General features: G+C 41.4%; 1 protein-coding gene across 2 annotated transcripts in view; it reads left to right on the top strand.

Annotated features, from left to right (window-relative positions):
* Positions 1-17743, top strand: part of LOC128699910 (casein kinase I) — a 66581-nt gene extending 48838 nt beyond the window's left edge. For both annotated transcript variants that reach the window (XM_070102458.1, XM_070102460.1), the window contains 2 exons: positions 10476-10582; positions 13929-17743. In XM_070102458.1, coding sequence (XP_069958559.1) covers positions 10476-10582; positions 13929-13980 — 159 coding nt within the window. In that variant the 3' untranslated portion in view covers positions 13981-17743. The remainder of the gene's footprint in view (positions 1-10475; positions 10583-13928) is intronic.
* Positions 17744-18375: the final 632 nt, after the last annotated feature.

Genomic DNA, 18375 nt, shown 5'->3' with positions numbered 1-18375 from the left:
GCGGATATCCGGCCGCCCTCTCTTTTGTCCACCGAGGTAGCTCGGCAGATGTGAGGTTGCTATCCCGCATTGTTAGTTTACTAGCATGATGGGTAGGGTATGGCACGGGTTCCATGCTGCATCTGCGCTACTTGCGGTGCTGAGTCCTCTTGGGCGCGGAGGGAGATTTCTGGCCCTTTCATTCCTCCTGGGAACTATCCCTCCCCGGTCCCCCTTTTTTTTATTCTTTTTTTTTATTTTTATTTTCTTTTCTTCTTTCTTTTTTTTTCTTAAAAACAAAAAGAAGTAACCTAACCATGGCAGCCCTAGTCCATGAACCTACTATCCCCAGGCCCCTTCTTGATACCGCACCCCGTTCTGACCCCGCCTCGTCTTTGGACCACTCTTCAGACACTCCTCATGCCTCTGTACCTCTTGCCGGTGCTGTTTTCTCACCCGCTTCAGGTACTGAGGCCTCGACTGACTCCTTCAATTTATCGGACCTTCACTCTCCTCTGACTATGCTTCCGGCCTCTCCCTCTACGGTGCAGCAATTTTCAAATCGCCGACCCGTTCCACGTCGGACCAACTCTGGTCCCACGCCTAAACGCCAATGACAATTACCTGCTGATGATACTTCTCGTTCTTCTCAGAAACAATCAACACGTCCTTCACTACCTTTCCACGCTCAGTTTCAGACTGAACAATGGACTAAATTCTTCACTTTACGACCGACTTCCTCTACTGCCTATCTTTCTGACCACAATATTGGCAAGGCACTCCTACGCCATGTTGGTAAAGATATTTCTTTTCATGCTCTTAAGAGCGGCACGCGCATCATCACCGTACAGAATGCTACCCAGGCTCATGAGCTCTCTCGTCTTTCCCATATCGATACTGTTCCTGTCACTCTTGAAAAACATCATTCCCTCAATTCTTGTAGTGGTACCGTCATTCTGCCCCATACCATAGTTCAACAAAATTTCCAGACATGTGGCACTGACATTTTTGAACAGCTGGAACTCCAAGATCTCCCAATCCTCAAGGTAGACACTTACGTTCTTCCTGCCCGCGGGCGGAGACGATACCCTAGCAATGTGGCTCGTTTAACCTTTGACAGCCGAGAACTCCCATCCTCAGTTTATATAGCAGGACATCGGTTACAAGTTCGAAAGGTGATCCCTATACCACAACAGTGTAGAAATTGCTGGCGATTTGGCCATCCAGCAAAATATTGCAGATCTATCGCCGAATGCCCAGTCTGTGGTGCCGATGACCATTCTAATACATCTTGCAATCGATCTCCCTCTTGCCTTAACTGTCATAAGGCTCACCCTTCGTACTCTCGCTGTTGTCAAGTCTTTAAACGAGCGGGAAATCCGTTACCTCAAAGAGACAGAAGGTCTCCCTTATGCCATGGCAGTTTCTCATCTCCGCCTCCAAGGGAGACTCCCACGTGTTTCTTATTCCCGTGTTTCAAAACGTCCCCCCACTTCTGGTATCCCATCTTCCACACCCACCTCTGTGGTTACCTCTCCCATAGTCACTCCTGTATCTAATCCTTTTGCTGTCCTCGGCTCAGACGTCCCTACTTCAACGCCTCAGTCTGATCTCGCTTCTTCGTGTTCTCTCTCACAAGCCTCAGTATCGACGAGACCTTGTACGACACCTCCTCCCAATCGTCCCTCTACTTCTCAAAAGTCAAAAAAAGGTCCGTTAACACCTCCTACCCATCTTCCACCTCCTCATTTTACCCTCCCTGTCTCTGTCCCTGGTTCTTCCCCTCTCACTGGCTCAGTTACAAGTGTAGAGGTTCACCCTCCTCCTCGTACTGTATCTTCCTCCCCTGTTCCCTCCCAAGTTTCTTCCTCTTCTGTCACCTCCCAGGTTTCTGCCTCTTCTGTCCCCTGCCACGCTTCTCCAGTTCCCTCCACCCTTTCGCCCCCCCCTACCATTTCCAATATTGTCTCCCATACGACGTCTCTGAATTCCGAAACACTTGAAGCAATCTCTGAATATATTGCAGAGACCAAACCATCAATGGACACTGATCCACCTTCTTCTCTCTCCTCTGCTCCATCTGCGCAACTCCTTTCTTCACAGCGCACCGTTCCTTCGCTGCTTGAACGTTTTCCACTGCCTCCGCATGTGGACTTTTCTAACCCCTCTAGTCCGTAGGAACCCTTACCTGCGGATTTCAAGTATCTTTATCATTGCCAATCATGGCCTATTTACAGTGGAATATACGCGGCCTCAGGGGTAATCGGGGTGAGCTTCAGATGTTACTCTCCCAGTTTGCCCCTGTTGGTGTTTGCTTACAGGAACCAAAATTACACTCTGCTGTTATTTCTCCCATCTCAGGCTATAATTTATTGTATTCTTCAGATCCTTTTCCTGATGGGACCTTTAATGAAAGTGCCCTTCTTCTACGCACTGATATTCCGTACCATCAGCTATTTGTTCATACTTCGCTGCATTACACAGCAGCCCGTATCCACTTACATAGGTGGTATACGCTCTGTTCTTTATATCTCTCTCCTTCTCGGGCATTATCTTATTCCGGATATTGCCTTTCTTGTTTCGTCATTACCGCCACCAATTCTGTTACATGGTGATTTTAATGCCCACCATTTCCTCTGGGGGGGGGGGTCTCACTGTGATTCATGTGGAATTCAGTTAGAGGCTTTTCTTACCACCCACCCCCTCCATGTTTTAAATACAGGTACTCACACCCATTTTGATCCTCGGACTCATACTCTCTCTTGCATCGATCTCTCAGTCTGCTCTTCCTCCACCGCATTAGACTTCACTTGGTCTGTTCTCCCGGACTTACATGACAGCGATCATTTCCCAATCATTCTTACTTCCCCTTCATATTCACCACCTCTTTGCACCCCATGCTGGCAATTTGATCGGGAAAATTGGAACCTTTACTCACACCTAACTGTTTTTAAAGAGGTTCCTTCTTCGTCCTCCATCGATGAGCTTTTACACCTCTTCTCATCCTCCGTTTTCACCGCAGCTTCTCATTCTGTACCCCAAACTTCGGGCAGGCATTCTCAGAAATGTGTGCCTTGGTGGTCTCCTGCTTGTGCTCGTGCAGTACGTTTGAAACACACTGCATGGGGCAGGTATCGGTACAATAGAACCACAGAGAGACTCCTTGATTTTAAACAGAAGTGTGCGATCGCTCGCCGTGTCATCCGTGACGCTAAACGCACTTGCTGGAGAGATTATGTCTCCACCATCACCTCTGCTTCCTCTATGAGTGCAGTCTGGAAAAAAGTACGAAAACTGAGTGGTAAATATTCTCCTGTTCTGCGGGTTGCCGGTGTTGATATAGCAAACCCACTAGATGTTGCCAATGAAATTGGCAATCATCTGGTCCATATTTCTCAGGGACTCCATCTATGCCCCTCATTTCTTTCCTCAAAGTCTGCCAGAGAGTTAGCACCCTTGGACTTTTCTTCTCTCAGAGAAGAACAGTATAATGTGCCTTTTACACTTCAAGAACTGGAGGCAACACTCTCAGCTTGTCGATCATCGGCAGCTGGGCCCGACGACATTCATATTCGTATGCTACAACATTTACATCAGTCAGCCCTTGCAGTCCTATTACGCCTTTACAATCTTATTTGGTCACAAGGAGTTCTTCCACAGCTGTGGAAATCCGCCATTGTTCTCCCTTTCCACAAACCAGGCACTACGGGACATGAAACCTCCCACTATCGTCCCATTGCTCTTACCAGTGCAGTTTGCAAAGTAATGGAACGCCTAATAAATAGACGTTTAGTGTGGTATTTAGAGACACACAACAGTCTCTCCACTCGTCAATATGGCTTTCGTAAGGGACGTTCTACCATAGACCCCTTACTACGCTTGGATACGTATGTTCGTAATGCCTTTGCGAATAACCACTCAGTTATTGCCATATTTTTTGACCTTGAGAAGGCATATGACACAACTTGGAGGTATAATATTTTAGCCCAAGCCCACTCCTTAGGCCTTCGAGGCAATCTACCATCCTTCCTTAAGAACTTTTTAACTGACAGGCATTTCCGTGTTCGGGTTAATAATGTGCTCTCCCCGGACTTTATCCAAGCTGAAGGTGTCCCCCAGGGATGTGTTCTGAGCACAACACTTTTTCTCCTTGCTATTAATGATTTGGCCTCTAGTCTTCCATCAAATATTTGGTCATCACTCTATGTTGATGACTTCGCTATTGCCTGTGCAGGCGCTGACTGTCACCTCATTACAGTTTCTCTCCAACATGCAGTCGACCGTGTTTCCAATTGGGCCACCACACGTGGGTTTAAATTTTCCAGCACTAAAACCCACCAAATTACTTTCACTAGACACTCTGTCATCTCCGATCATCCTTTGTACCTCTATGGCTCCCGTATCCCTGAACGTGATACAGTCAAGTTTCTGGGCCTCCTCTTTGATCGTAGGTTATCCTGGAAACCTCACATTACCTCTCTGAAGGCAACTTGTCACATCCGGCTGAACCTTCTTAAAACCCTTGCTCATCTTTCATGGGGAGCTGATCGTCGAACCCTCCTTCGCCTACATTCCACCCTTATTTTATCGAAACTTGATTATGGTGACCAGATCTATTCAGCGGCATCTCCTGCTACTCTCTCTAGCCTTAACCCCATTCATCACCAAGGATTACGTTTATGCCTTGGTGCTTTTCGCTCTTACCCTGTCGAGAGCCTCTATGCAGAAGCGAACGTTCCATCCTTATCCGATCGCCGTGATGCCCATTGCCTGCGCTACTATGTACGCTCTCATGATTTCCGCAATCCTTCCATTTATAGAATGGTCACTGATATTAGTAGACATTCTTTATTTGTTCGCCGCCCCTGTTTACTCCGTCCCTTCTCTCTTCGCCTTCATTCGCTCTTGTCTTCTCTTCAACTACCACCTTTCTATGTACATGTAGCATCTCACTTTTCCCTACCCCCCTGGGAAGTTCCAGCTGTTCGAGTCTGTTCTTTCTCCCTCCCTTGCTCGAAAGCCCAACTGTCTACGGTCGCTTCCCGCTCTCTTTTTCTTGACCACTTTCACTCTCATTCTCATGCCATTGCTGTGTACACAGATGGCTCTAAGTCTTCTGACGGCGTAGGATTCGCAGCAGTGTTTCCGGACAGCATCGTACAAGGGCATTTACTATCTTCGGCTAGTATTTTTACTGCTGAATTATATGCCATCCTTACAGCACTTATCCGTATTGCATCTATGCCTGTGTCATCATTTGTGGTTGTCTCAGACTCCCTTAGTGCTTTACAGGCTATACAAAAATTTGATACACCTCACCCCTTAGTCCTCCATATCCAACTTTGGCTACGCCGCATCTTTACCAAGCATAAAGATATTGTTTTTTGTTGGGTCCCTGGTCATGTTGACGTACAGGGCAATGAACAGGCAGACACTGCTGCGCGGTCAGCAGTACATGACCTACCAGTTTCTTATAGAGGTATTCCATTTACGGACTATTTTGCTGCAATATCTTCCCACCTTCACACCCGTTGGCAACAACGTTGGTCTACTATGCTCGGCAACAAACTTCAGTCTATTAAACCGAGTATAGGTTACTGGCCGTCTTCTTATCACCAGTGTCGAGGTTGGGAGACTACTCTCTCCCGTCTTCGCATTGGCCATACTCGTCTTACTCATGGATATCTCATGGAGAGGCGTCTTGCTCCTTTCTGTGAGAATTGCCAAGCTCCATTATCAGTCAGCCACATTCTGTTGGACTGCCCACTTTATCAACGAGCACGCAGAATTTACCTCTGTCGTCGTCTTCGCTCCGCTGCTCTCTCTTTACCTTCCCTTCTCGCTGATGGACCCACCTTTCATCCGGACTCTCTCACTGACTTTTTGACAACAACTGACTTACTTCACAAATTCTGATACCTTCAGCCCTTTCTACTTCAATCTCTTGCTACCCTGTACCCCCGTACTATCCCCTGCCCCGCTGTTTTCTGTAACCTGCTGATCATCCCTCCTCCCTTCTGCCATCCAATACCCTCGCTTCCTTCCCTACCCTGCAGCGCTGTGTAGCCCTTGTGGCTTAGCGCTTCTTTTTGATATAATAATAATAATAATTTACGCCCAAATGCTTCGTTAGTCGAAGCATTTGGTTAGTTGGTCGGGGGTCCACTGTAATAATATTAAAAAAGAGCAATAAGTACTCTACTGTATACCAAATATATTATGTACTGTAAATGCAGTTCACAAATATACTTCAATAAACATTGAAAATGAAGGAGTTGAAAGCACAATTTAACCACGGGGTTTTGTCCATAATTTTAAAACCCATCATACTGATGTGCATTATATTGAAAGCTTAATATACTTACCCTCTTTCTTGGGTCAAATCTGATTCTTTTAATTTTCCTGGACACTATGACCCCTACAAGTTTAGTGCTTCTTGTGAATGTTATAATCAACAAGCTGATGACTGTGAGACAGTGAAGCCATCCTGACCTCTCTTTCCCATCTTGACCTCTCTTCTGCTTCTGTCCCATCCTTCAGGCCTCCACCCTGCTGCCATCTTTCCCTTAACCCTTTGAGGGTTTCGGCCGTACTAGTATGGCTTACGACCCAGGGTTTTTGATGTACTAGTACGCCTAAATTCTAGCGCCCTCAAATCTAGTGGGAGAAAGCTGGTAGGCCTACATATGAAAGAATGGGTCTATGTGGTCAGTGTGCACAGTATAAAAAAAATCCTGCAGCACACAGTGCATAATGAGAAAAAAAAAACTTTTACCGTTTTTTTGGAATAAAACAGCGACTTTGCACTGTATTTTCGTATAGTATTTATTGTTGTATTCTAGTTTTCTTGGTCTCATTTTATAGAAAGGAAGACATATTACAGAAATTGAGATGATTTTGATTGGTTTTACAATGAAAAGTACCTTGAAATTGAGCTCAAAGTAGCAGAAATGTTTGATTTTTACCGAAGTTCAAAAGTAAACAAATCATGCCAAGCGTTCAATACACGTCAACTGGTGAGTCTAATATTCTTTCACAAGTGCGCCAATATTATTTATACCATTTTTTACACTAATGCAGTAGTCTGCGTAACAGTAAATCTTCAATTTTTTTGTGTGAATAAAAATTCAAAGTGGAAAGCAAAAGAATGTAAGAGGGGCCTTGAGACGTGACTAATGAACATGGGAAATGTCATTTTAGTGCCAGGAATGTCTTTCTTATTTATTCTGGACCCTATTCAGAAATTGGCATTATTATTATTCTAATCAAAAAGAAGCGCTAAGCCACAAGGGCTATACAGCGCATCGGAAATTGGCATCTTTTGAAATTTGTGTGAAATGGGCAAAATTGCTAAATTCTGACCACTGTACTGGATAGTTGAAATTGGTAAATGGGTGGTTTCTTGCACTCATTCGATAGAAAAAATGGAGTTCTAGTGAAATATTCATGTTTTTTGTCGACTAGTACAGTGGAATTGGCCAAAAATGGGGCTCAAAGTGGGCAAAATCGTCGATGCGTAAAAATCGCCGAGACCGCTAAATTCACGAGAGCATAATTCCGTAAGTTTTCCATCAAATTTCATACTTTTGGTGTCATTATGATCAGGAAAAGATTCTCTATCTTTTCATAAGAAAAAATTATTTTTTTTTTTTTAAATTTGGCCGACCCTGAGAACGAGTCTCGGAGAGGGCCTGTCGACCCTCAAAGGGTTAACTGACAAGTTTTGGTTCAAGCCAATCCTGACCAATGTAATTATTAAATCTTCAGTCATTTATCACTACCAATTAACCCTTTCAGGGTTTCTGACGTACTAGTACGGCTTATGCACCAGGGTTTTTGACATATTAGTACGCCTAAATTCTAGCGCCCTCAAATCTAGTGAGAAAGCTGGTTGGCCTACATATGAAAGAATGGGTCTATGTGGTCAGTGTGCAGAGTATAAAAAAATCCTGCAGAACACAGTGCGTAATGAGAAAAAAAAAAATTTGACAGTGTTTTTGGTTTAAAACAGCAACTTTGTACTGTATTTTCGTATGGTATTTATGATGGTATTCTAGTTTTCCTGGTCTCATTTCATAGAATGGAAGACATATTACAAAAATTGAGACGATTTTGATTGGTTTTACAATGAAAAGTACCTTGAAATTGAGCTCAAAGTAGCAGAAATCTTTGATTTTTGCCAAAGTTCAAAAGTAAACAAATCATGCCACGCGTCCAATACATGTCAACTGGTGAGTCTAATATTCTTTCACAAGTGCGCTGATATTATTTATACCATTTTTACACTAATGCAGTAGTCTGCATAACAGTAAGTCTTCTATTTTTTGTGAGAATAAAAATTCAAAGTGGAAAGCAAAAGAATGTAACAGGGGCATGGGGACGTGACTAATGAACAGAGGAAGTGTTATTTTAGTGCCAGGAATGTCTTTCTTGTTTATCCTGGACCCTATTTTGAAATTGGCATCTTTTGAAATTTGTGAAATTGGCAAAATTGCTAAATTCTGACCACTTTATTGGATAGTTGAAATCGGTAAATGGGTGGTTTCTTGTACTCATTCGATAGAAAAAATGGAGTTATAGCGAAATAGTTATGATTTTTGTCAACTAGTACACTGGAATTGGCTGAAAATAGGGCTCAAAGTGGGCAAAATCGCCGATGCGTAAACATCGTTGAGACTGCTAACTTCACGAGAGCATAATTCCGTAAGTTTTCCATCAATCAAATTTCATACTTTTGGTGTTATTATGATCGGGAAAAGATTCTCTATCTTTTCATAAGTTTTTTTTTTTTTTTTTTTTTTTTTTAAATTTGTCGAACCCAGAACAGCCTGTCGACCCTGAAAGGGGTTAAGCAAGAAATCCGCACATGAATAAAATAACGTTACACAGTCTATCAGTTTGACCAGGTGTGGGTTCCATTCTGGTGCTGCATACTCAATGATTGGCCTAACATATGTCATAATATAAAATTTTGAAAGATTGTTTGTTCAGGTTCCTGAATGCTGTTCTGATGTTTACTAATCTTGCATATGTCTCTGATGTTATGTAGTTTACATGTAATTCTGGCAATATGCTTGGTGTTTTATATATCCTCAGGTTCTTATCCCTCTGATGTTTGCCCATACTGTAATGTGTCCGATATGCTTTCGCCTAGAAATTGCATGACTTTGCAGTTATTTGAATTAAATTTGAGTAGCCACTTGTTTGACCACATCTGAGGCCTCCCTTGATTTTATGATTATCCGCTCCCATTCTTATTCTTTTCGTTAGTTTTACATCATTTTCAAACAGCGACACTTGCGTAGTTTGTTCTTATATGTTAGGAACAGTAGTAGTCCTAACACTGATCCTTGTGGAACTCCACTCATTACTCTCTCATTCAGATGCCTTGTACCTTACTCTGTCTTCTCTCATTCAAGTACACCTTGACCTGCTAGAGCACTGCCATTAACCTTGTCTGTTACTGATTTATTGATCAGTCTCTGGTGTAATCCTGTATCAAATACTTTCTTGCAGTCTGAAAAAATGCAGTTCATTAAACTTTGTCTCTTTTTTGTTTTATCTATGTGACTATGTCATAGAACTCCAGCAGATTTATAAGACAGGCTTTTCCATCTCTGAATCTGTGCCAGTTTTCTATAAAGATTCAAGTTTTTTTTTTATGTGTGTGTGTGTGTGCGCACATAGGCATATGCACGTGCGTGCATGCACATGCTTGTTTGTGTGTGCGTGTGTGTTTTCAATAAGAGCTACAAAAGCATAGCACTTTTTCCCATGATTTGCATCTTAATAATCTGGGATGAGCCATAGGCTTCACTCAGGTTATGATCACAGAAGATCTCCAGTTTACAAACAAGTTACATTCTTGGCATCTCATTGTATAAACCAGGTGTTTGTATAAAAAACAGTAGTACAAAAATTGGTGATGCCTCGCCTGTGTTGGTAGTACAGGTCGGCAGTTGTAAAAATGTAATTGGATTTTAAGTGATCCATTTGTAAGTGCATTTGTTTGCAACTTGAGTTGTTTGTAAGTTAGGACTTCCTATTTTGTTGAAAATGGTTTGTATATTTCCTAAGTCCAAAGTTAGTTGTATGTTCAGTACTTAGTAGGCATTACTGCCTTCTAATTTTTGTCTGAGACTGGATAGGATCCGGGTCTGTCTATGGTCGGTAATGTACACTTGCCATTGCTTAAGATACTTAAGACTTGTGATAAGTTGTGGATTGGCTGGTGTAATCATGTGACCTCATCCAATTAAGTCCGTCATTCTAGGTTCTATATTAACCTCGCCTGCATAATATCCATCTTGCTTAATGTGAACTTTTTCTTGAATGATCTTTATTGCTGCTGCCTCAGCATGTGTGGGTGATTGACACTACTCATTAATATTTCTTAATGCTGCCACAAATATGTTAGTTACTTTGCAACTGCACAATACTGCTATTGGATAATAGAATAATTTGCTTGACATTTAATTTGTGTATGATCTCTGCAGGTTGTGAGTTCTACAAATGGGGAGCTTGGTCCAGATGACCCATTAGCTGGCCACTCCAATACACCCATCACTGTCCACCAAGAAGGAGATACTTCAGATGAAACTAAGTAAGTTTACTACTGTATTTTCAGGTCTTACTATAATGTTGTATTAGAATCAAGTCTGCTGACCCTTCTAAAATAGTATTTACATTGTGTGATGCTAAACAACCTAGTGGAATATTATTAGAGAGGTTTTATTAGTCTTCAGATTAGCCCTTTGAGGCTTGAGACCGCTGCTCGCAAACTTGCTCCCAGGGTTGAAGAATTAAAAAAAATTTTTTTTTTTTATGAAATGATTGAGAATTTGTTTCCAACGGTAATGAAACCAAAAGCACAAAATTTGAGGGAAAACTTATGGAATTACGCTCTCATGAAGTTAGCAGTCTCGTTGATATTTATGCATCAGCATTTTTGCCCACTATTTTGGGCCAATTCCATTGTTTCAGGTGACCAAACTCATAGCTGTTTAGCTAGAACTGCTTTTATTCTATCAATTGAGTACAAGAAACTGCCCATTTATCTATTTCAACTCTCCAATAAAGTGATCAGAAATTAATTTGGCCAATTTCACACAAAATTCAAAAAAGGCCAATTTCCAAATAGGGTCCAGAATAAACAATACAGACATTCCTGGTACTAAAACAACATTTTCTCTGTTCATTAATCGTGTCTCTAGGCCCTTCTTGTATTATGCTTGCTTTTAATTTTTAATTTTTATTCACACAAAAAGTAGAAGATTTACTGTTATTCAGACTACTGCATAGTGGTAATAACTGTATAATTAATGTCGATACATTCGTGAGGTTAAGAGAGTGGTGAAGCAGTGTAAAAAGAGAGCAAATGAGAGAGTGGGTGAGATGTTATCAACAAATTTTGTTGAAAATAAGAAAAAGTTTTGGAGTGAGATTAACAAGTTAAGGAAGCCGAGAGAACAAATGGATTTGTCAGTTAAAAATAGGAGAGGAGAGTTATTAATGGAGAGTTAGAGGTATTGGGAAGATGGAGGGAATATTTTGAGGAATTGTTAAATGTTGATGAAGATAGGGAAGCTGTCATTTTGTGTATAGGGCAAGGAGGAATAACATCTTCTAGGAGTGAGGAAGAGCCAGTTGTGAGTGTGGGGGAAGTTTGAGAGGCAGTAGGTAAAATGAAAGGGGGTAAGGCAGCTGGGATTGATGGGATGAAGATAGAAATGTTAAAAGCAGGTGGGGATATAGTTTTGGAGTGGTTGGTGCAATTATTTAATAAATGTATGGAAGAGGGTAAGGTACCTAGGTATTGGCAGAGAGCATGCATAGTTCCTTTGTATAAAGGCAAAGGGGACAAAAGAGAGTGCAAAAATTATAGGGGGATAAGTCTGTTGAGTATACCTGGTAAAGTGTATGGTAGAGTTATTATTGAAAGAATTAAGAGTAAGACAGAGAATAGGATAGCAGATGAACAAGGAGGCTTTAGGAAAGGAAGGGGGTGTTTGGACCAGGTGTTTACAGTGAAACATATAAGTGAACAGTATTTAGATAAGGCTAAAGAGGCTTTTGTGGCATTTATGGATTTGGAAAAGGCGTATGACAGGGTGGATATGGGGGCAATGTGGCAGATGTTGCAGGTGTATGGTGTAGGAGGTAGGTTACTGAAAGCAGGGAAGAGTTTTTACGAGGATAGTGAGGCTCAAGTTAGAGTATGTAGGAAAGAGGGAGATTATTTCCCAGTAAAAGTGGGCCTTAGGCAAGGATGTGTGATGTCACCGTGGTTGTTTAATATATTTATAGACGAGGTTGTAAGAGAAGTAAATGTGAGGGTCTTGGCAAGAGGCGTGGAGTTAAAAGATAAAGAATCACACACAAAGTGGGAGTTGTCACAGTTGCTCTTTGCTGATGACACTGTGCTCTTGGGAGATTATGAAGAGAAGTTGCAGAGGTTGGTGGATGAATTTGGTAGGGTATGCAAAAGAAGAAAATTAAAAGTGAATACAGGAAAGAGTAAGGTTATGAGGATAACAAAAAGATTAGGTGATGAAAGATTGGATATTAGATTGGAGGGAGAGTGTATGGAGGAGGTGAATGTATTCAGATGTTTGGGAGTGGACGTGTCAGCGGATGGGTCTATGAAAGATGAAATGAATCATAGAGTTGATGAGGGGAAAAGGGTGAGTGGCAATGTGTGGTCTGAATATAATGCAGAGAATTCGTAGTTTGGAAGTTAGGAGGAGGTGCAGGATTACCAAAACTGTTGTCCAGAGGGCTGAGGAAGGGTTGTTGAGGTGGTTCGGACATGTAGAGAGAATGGAGCGAAACAGAATGACTTCAAGAGTGTATCAGTCTAGTGGAAGCCAAAGCATGGTAGGGGTCGGCCTAGGAAAGGTTGGAGGGAGGGGGTAAAGGAGGTTTTGTGTGTGAGGGGCTTGGACTTCCAGCAGGCATGCGTGAGCGTGTTTGATAGGAGTGAATGGAGACAAATGGTTTTTAATACTTGACGTGCTGTTGGAGTTTGTGCAAAGTAATATTTATGAAGGGATTCAGGGAAACCGGCAGGCTGGACTTGAGTCCTGGAGATGGGAAGTACAGTGCCTGCACTCTGAAGGAGGGGTGTTAATGTTGCAGTTTAAAAACTGTAGTGTAAAGCACCCTTCTGGCAAGACAGTGATGGAGTGAATGATGGTGAAAGTTTTTCTTTTTCGGGCCACCCTGCCTTGGTGGGAATCGGCCAGTGTGTTAATAAAAAAATAATAACATTCGTGAATGCATGTTAGATCGGCCATTTGACGTGCATTGGATGTGTGACGTGATTTGTAAAAGTTTACACTTGAAAATCGGAAAAAATCGAGCATTTCCGTTACTTTGAGCTCAATTTCAAACTACTTCTAGTCTGTAAACCATTCATAATCTTTCTATAACATATCTTCTGTTCAGTCACACGAGACCAAAAATCTGAGAATACAATCGTGAAAACCATACAGGAATACACCGCAAAGTTGCTGTTTTACACCAAAAACACAGTTGCCATTTTTTGTTTCTCATGCACTGCATGCTGCAGGATTATTTTTTTTTTTACACTGCACACACTGACCATGCAGACCCATTCTCTCATATGTAGGCCTACCAGTTTTCTCCCACAAGATTGAAAGCCATTAGAATTTTGGCTAGTTTTACGGGACCAACCCTGGCGTCAGAGCCGTAATATTATTGACTGACCCCAAAAGGGTTAAGCATCCTCTTTGAGGGTGATGGACTGATTATATTGTCTTTACATCTCTATTGCTTCTGGTGCTTCTTCTGTATTCCACTGAAGAAGCCTAGTGTGTAAGTGAAATGTTTTGCAATAAAGATACCTGTTTCACACATGTCTTATCAACTTTCTCTGTATGAAAGTTTGAGTAAGCAATATAATAACTTCATTGTAATCATATTTTCAGATGTTGCTGCTTCTTCAAAAGAAAGAAGAAGAAGGCTGGACGTGGCAAATGACTGGCGGTGGTGCAGTGCTCACCAGAAAGAGAAGCCATTGCGGTGCTGCTGCCAGCATCACAGTCGCAGTCTAATGAGAGTATCCTCAACCCTCAGGCACCACCAGCAATAGGAGGACACCCAGCCATCCCCCACAAGCACTAATCACTTCACCATTACCTCATCACCACCAGCAGCACTGCATCTCCTCTTGAATCGAGTACCTGCCTACTAGATGGGTAGTCCATCCTTGTGCCTGCATATTTGTCTTGTGTGAAAATATGTTCATCCCATCTCCCACATTTTATACAGTACTCTTATGCCTGTGTTAAGAGCTTTTTTATATCATACCATGACTAAATTACATGGCTTAGAAACTGGCCAGATGAATGTGATTTTTTTTTTATATTTTGCTGTGCACACCTAAGGAGTGCTGTTAGATGATGGTTTGCCAAAACCAATATAATTTTGGACAACCTCTTTTGCAAATGTGTGGCAGGGATTTATGGATAAATTATTTTAAGCCCCTTGATTATGATAGACACAGTTTAATTTAATGTTGAAAGGAGAATGTGCAATACAAATATACTCAGTCCCAAATATTATTTGGTAATTACTGCCAGAATTTTTTTTTATTTCCTCTCTGACACAGAGGAACATTTTAGCAGCAGACTGGATTGGAAGAATGCTGAGGTGGTGGTGGTGGTGGTGGCAGCAAGAGAAATTAGAAGTTTTACTTCCAGGAAGTGCTTATCAAGAGTGGATTGACGCCCTCCTACTCCCTGGGACCTTTCTAAGGCCTACCTAGCCTGTCATTGTGATGAAAGCAGTCATTTTTGGTTCCTGTGACCATTCAGCTAGTTTCATTTCCCTATTTATAATAAAGATAAGGAGGCTTATTGAAATGTCATATGAAGTGAAAATGACTGATGGAGTCGCATTTGTTCTGTGATTACTTAACAAGACGAGTTCACTCGCTCGTTTGCTCCATCAACCAAAAAAGTGAATGGACTTTTGTGCTTTGATGAAACATTCTTTATTCGCCAAATGACCAATTGATTTTTTTCTGTGTATTTAGTCGCCTTTGGGAAGTACTAATGTTTACATACTCTGGGACGACACTAGTTTAGATGTAGTTTGGTGGAAGCAAGTCATGACCAGTGCAAAAGGGGCATTTTTGCATCCCTGTGTTGGTACCAAACTGGCACCCAATGGCATAGCTATTTAATTTTAATATTATTTTACCTAGGTACCATAATAAAAATGTTTTATTTGCTTAATGCCCAACAAACAAGAGATGATTCTCATTGGTGATGGAAGTTGACTGAGAAATAGTGAAAGCAGAGGAGGAGACCTTAATTACAAGAATGGAATAGGAGCTGTTTGATGCTAGGAAAAGTGGATTTTGATCAGTGGATATTCCCAAGTGCCAAACAGGCAGGCAAGAAAAACATTTGAAAGACACATGACAAATATTGCTTAATGAAGGGATCAGTGGAGCAGGAGTCATGTTGCATGTGGGGATGGCATTGTGCATACCACAGGTTGAAATTGTTTATATTCAGTGGCAAGCATTGAAACAATAAACAAATGTGTAATATATATATATATATATATATATATATATGATGGGGTCCACCTCTGGTATACTGTATATACAGTATACGCAGTATGTTAGTGAGTGTTAACATTGATGCCCTTGTGCTCATCGTTGGAGAAAAATGAAGGGAAAAATTAAATTAGGAGGTATAAAGACTTTGCACTAGCTGGTGAGTAAGCCAAAGTTTTGGAGAATAATCAAAGGATAATACAAAATTGACAAAAAATGGTGGCAGTAATCACACACCTCTTGCCATTGAAATTATGGGATCAAAGGTTGAGGTGTGACCCTAATTTAACAGGCTTTTGAACATTATTGGTAACCTGTGCAGTTAGAAGAGTTGGACACGAGTGATAAGTGAACATGTAAAGTGAAAGGCAAGCATGGAATGACACTTGTCTTTCATAGTCTTGGCAACAGTTCATCACCAAATTTGTGCTACACCACGATCTCGTCCCCCAGGGCTTTTGTTAGGAGGGACTTGTTACAGGGAGGTTCTTGTAGCGAAGTCCAGAGTACCTTTCAGAAGTATATCAATGTCATGTGGAAGGATACAACTTCCAATATTATTTTTATGCCTGTAGCTGTTCATCAGAACATGTGATGTAATAAGTGACTATAAGCTGCATATAGCTCTTTGAACTAAGTGCTACATCTTGATTCTCCTCATATTTACACCCTTGGAAGATTTTTTTCATATTAAATTATTCCTTGTACTCGCTAATCCCATCACATAGTCTGCCAACCCTCATCCCACTTTATTTATTTTTTATTTGCCCCTCAAGAATTACTTTAAAATAATTTTCCTATAAAGAAATATTTTTTTCATTGATTTCTGTTCATGTGTAGTCACACCTAATATTCCCCTGAGGTCCTCCTCAATGTTTTCCTAGTGGTCACTTCAGCTAATTGGACTTGCCTACAGATGGTCATATTCTTGCTCACATTTTATGGTTATAGTGAGAAAAGTCTTCTATATAAAGCTTTTAGAAACCACATACGGGAAACCAGCAGTCAGGGAGGAATAGAATATAAATGTTATGATTGCATCATGTTCCATTGCTGAAGCCATTTTATTCTGTCCAGTTTTGTAGGTAAACAATTTGAACTCTTGTTGATGAGCTGTTAGACGTAGTGACCTGGTCCACAGAGAAGTAAGTACAAGGCCAACAATAAGAAAAGTTTAGGAATTATACTGCCTTCCTTCACACTGGTGTTGATGCAGTCTGCAGCAAATGTGATGACTTGTATGTACTTTGAAGTTGTGAGCAATTTTTAATGTAGATACAAAAGCTCTCTTTCATAAATGTACTTTAAGCACATGGTGCAGCCTCTTATATTATTAATACTGACAAAGGCTTGCAATGTGTTGAAAACTGCTTAGAGTGACACAGCGAGATTACCTCTTGCTACAGTATACCATTCTTTGCTTTTTTTTTTTTCTTCATATTGTATTTATTTTTTCTTTTGCCAGCAATTCAAAATTTGCTGTTACTTTTGCACCAGCAGTAGCACCATCACCAGTGTAATCACAATCAATCATTTTGCGTCTCCATCAGCTGTAATATACTTGAAGAAAGACTGGTTTTAATCATTTTAGACTTTCTTATTACACAGGGAGTTCTTCAACTAGCCCATTGTTTTAGGTTTTGGTATTGCTGATGCCATGACAAACCATTTTGTAGGAAGCCAGGCTGATGTGATCATCCCTCTACCGTCACCATAGTTCTTGGCCTTCAGTGTCATGTATATATGTGGTTGTTCATGAGCAAATGCATTGCTTCTCACTAGAGGTCAATGATCATTTATGAATGTGTGTGCAAGAGTGGAGACGGTAGTGTCATCTGTGATTTTCTCACTAAGAATTATCTGAATGCTAATTTTGAAGTATGTTGAGTATGCCCAGTCACAAGAAACGCCTCTTACCCATTTTGGGGAAGTCAACAAGTAGTAAAGTTTTTTGTATAATTTCGGATATGGATGTAACCTATGACGGTCCATTGAAGATAGCCATAGTATATTTCATCTTTCTATGAAGTTGTCCTGTGGTTTGTATGGGTGAAAGAAATCACTTGTTTGCCTCTATGGAACATACTGCTTCAATGTGCTGTTTAAAAATAAAAACTCAGCATTTGTATCCGTATAATCCATATAACTGGAAGAATATAATAATACTGTTGTTAATTTGGTTTTCCTTCACCTTAATAAAAAGTTTACTAGTAACCTTAAGTGGTAAATATAAATTTATTTAAAAAGTATGTATACAAAAGTGTAGTCAAAATAATACTAGGGAAGCCTATAGTACACTATTCCTCTTCAAGGGGGCGCCTTGGCGTGGTGAAGAGGATCTTGGTCTGAGGAATTAGACATGTTGGTCTCCTTCCTCAGACCGAACCTAATTACCCCCAATGCCCCCTTTCCTATCCCATCCTCCCCTTTTTCCTTTCCTCCTCCTCCTCCCCACCCCTCCCTTTTGACCTTTGGGATTTTTCCCACAGGCACGCTAGTTCCTAGGTAGAAAGGGTACCGGGGTCCATCCCATTCCGTTGAAGTTCTTGGTGGTGGTGTATATTGCCGTGGAATCTGGATCTCCTGGGGATGTCCCGATCCCCCTCTGGTATCCCGGAGGGTGGCTTTGGGTGTCTTTCGGGCGACGAATGTATCTCTGAAACCCACCTTTCGGATTCCGGGGGTGGTGGCCGAAGGAGGTATGCTTTGTGGCGGATATCTGGCCGCCCTCTCTTTTGTCCACTGAGGTAGCTCAGCAGATGTGAGGTTGCTATCCCGGATTGCTGGTTTACTGGCATGAAGGGTAG

This window comes from Cherax quadricarinatus, chromosome 81, assembly GCF_038502225.1.
Source record: "Cherax quadricarinatus isolate ZL_2023a chromosome 81, ASM3850222v1, whole genome shotgun sequence".
NCBI classification, from domain to species: Eukaryota; Metazoa; Arthropoda; class Malacostraca; order Decapoda; family Parastacidae; genus Cherax; species Cherax quadricarinatus.
The sequence above is the reverse complement of the archived record's forward strand: the minus strand, read 5'-3'. Positions and strand labels throughout refer to the sequence as shown.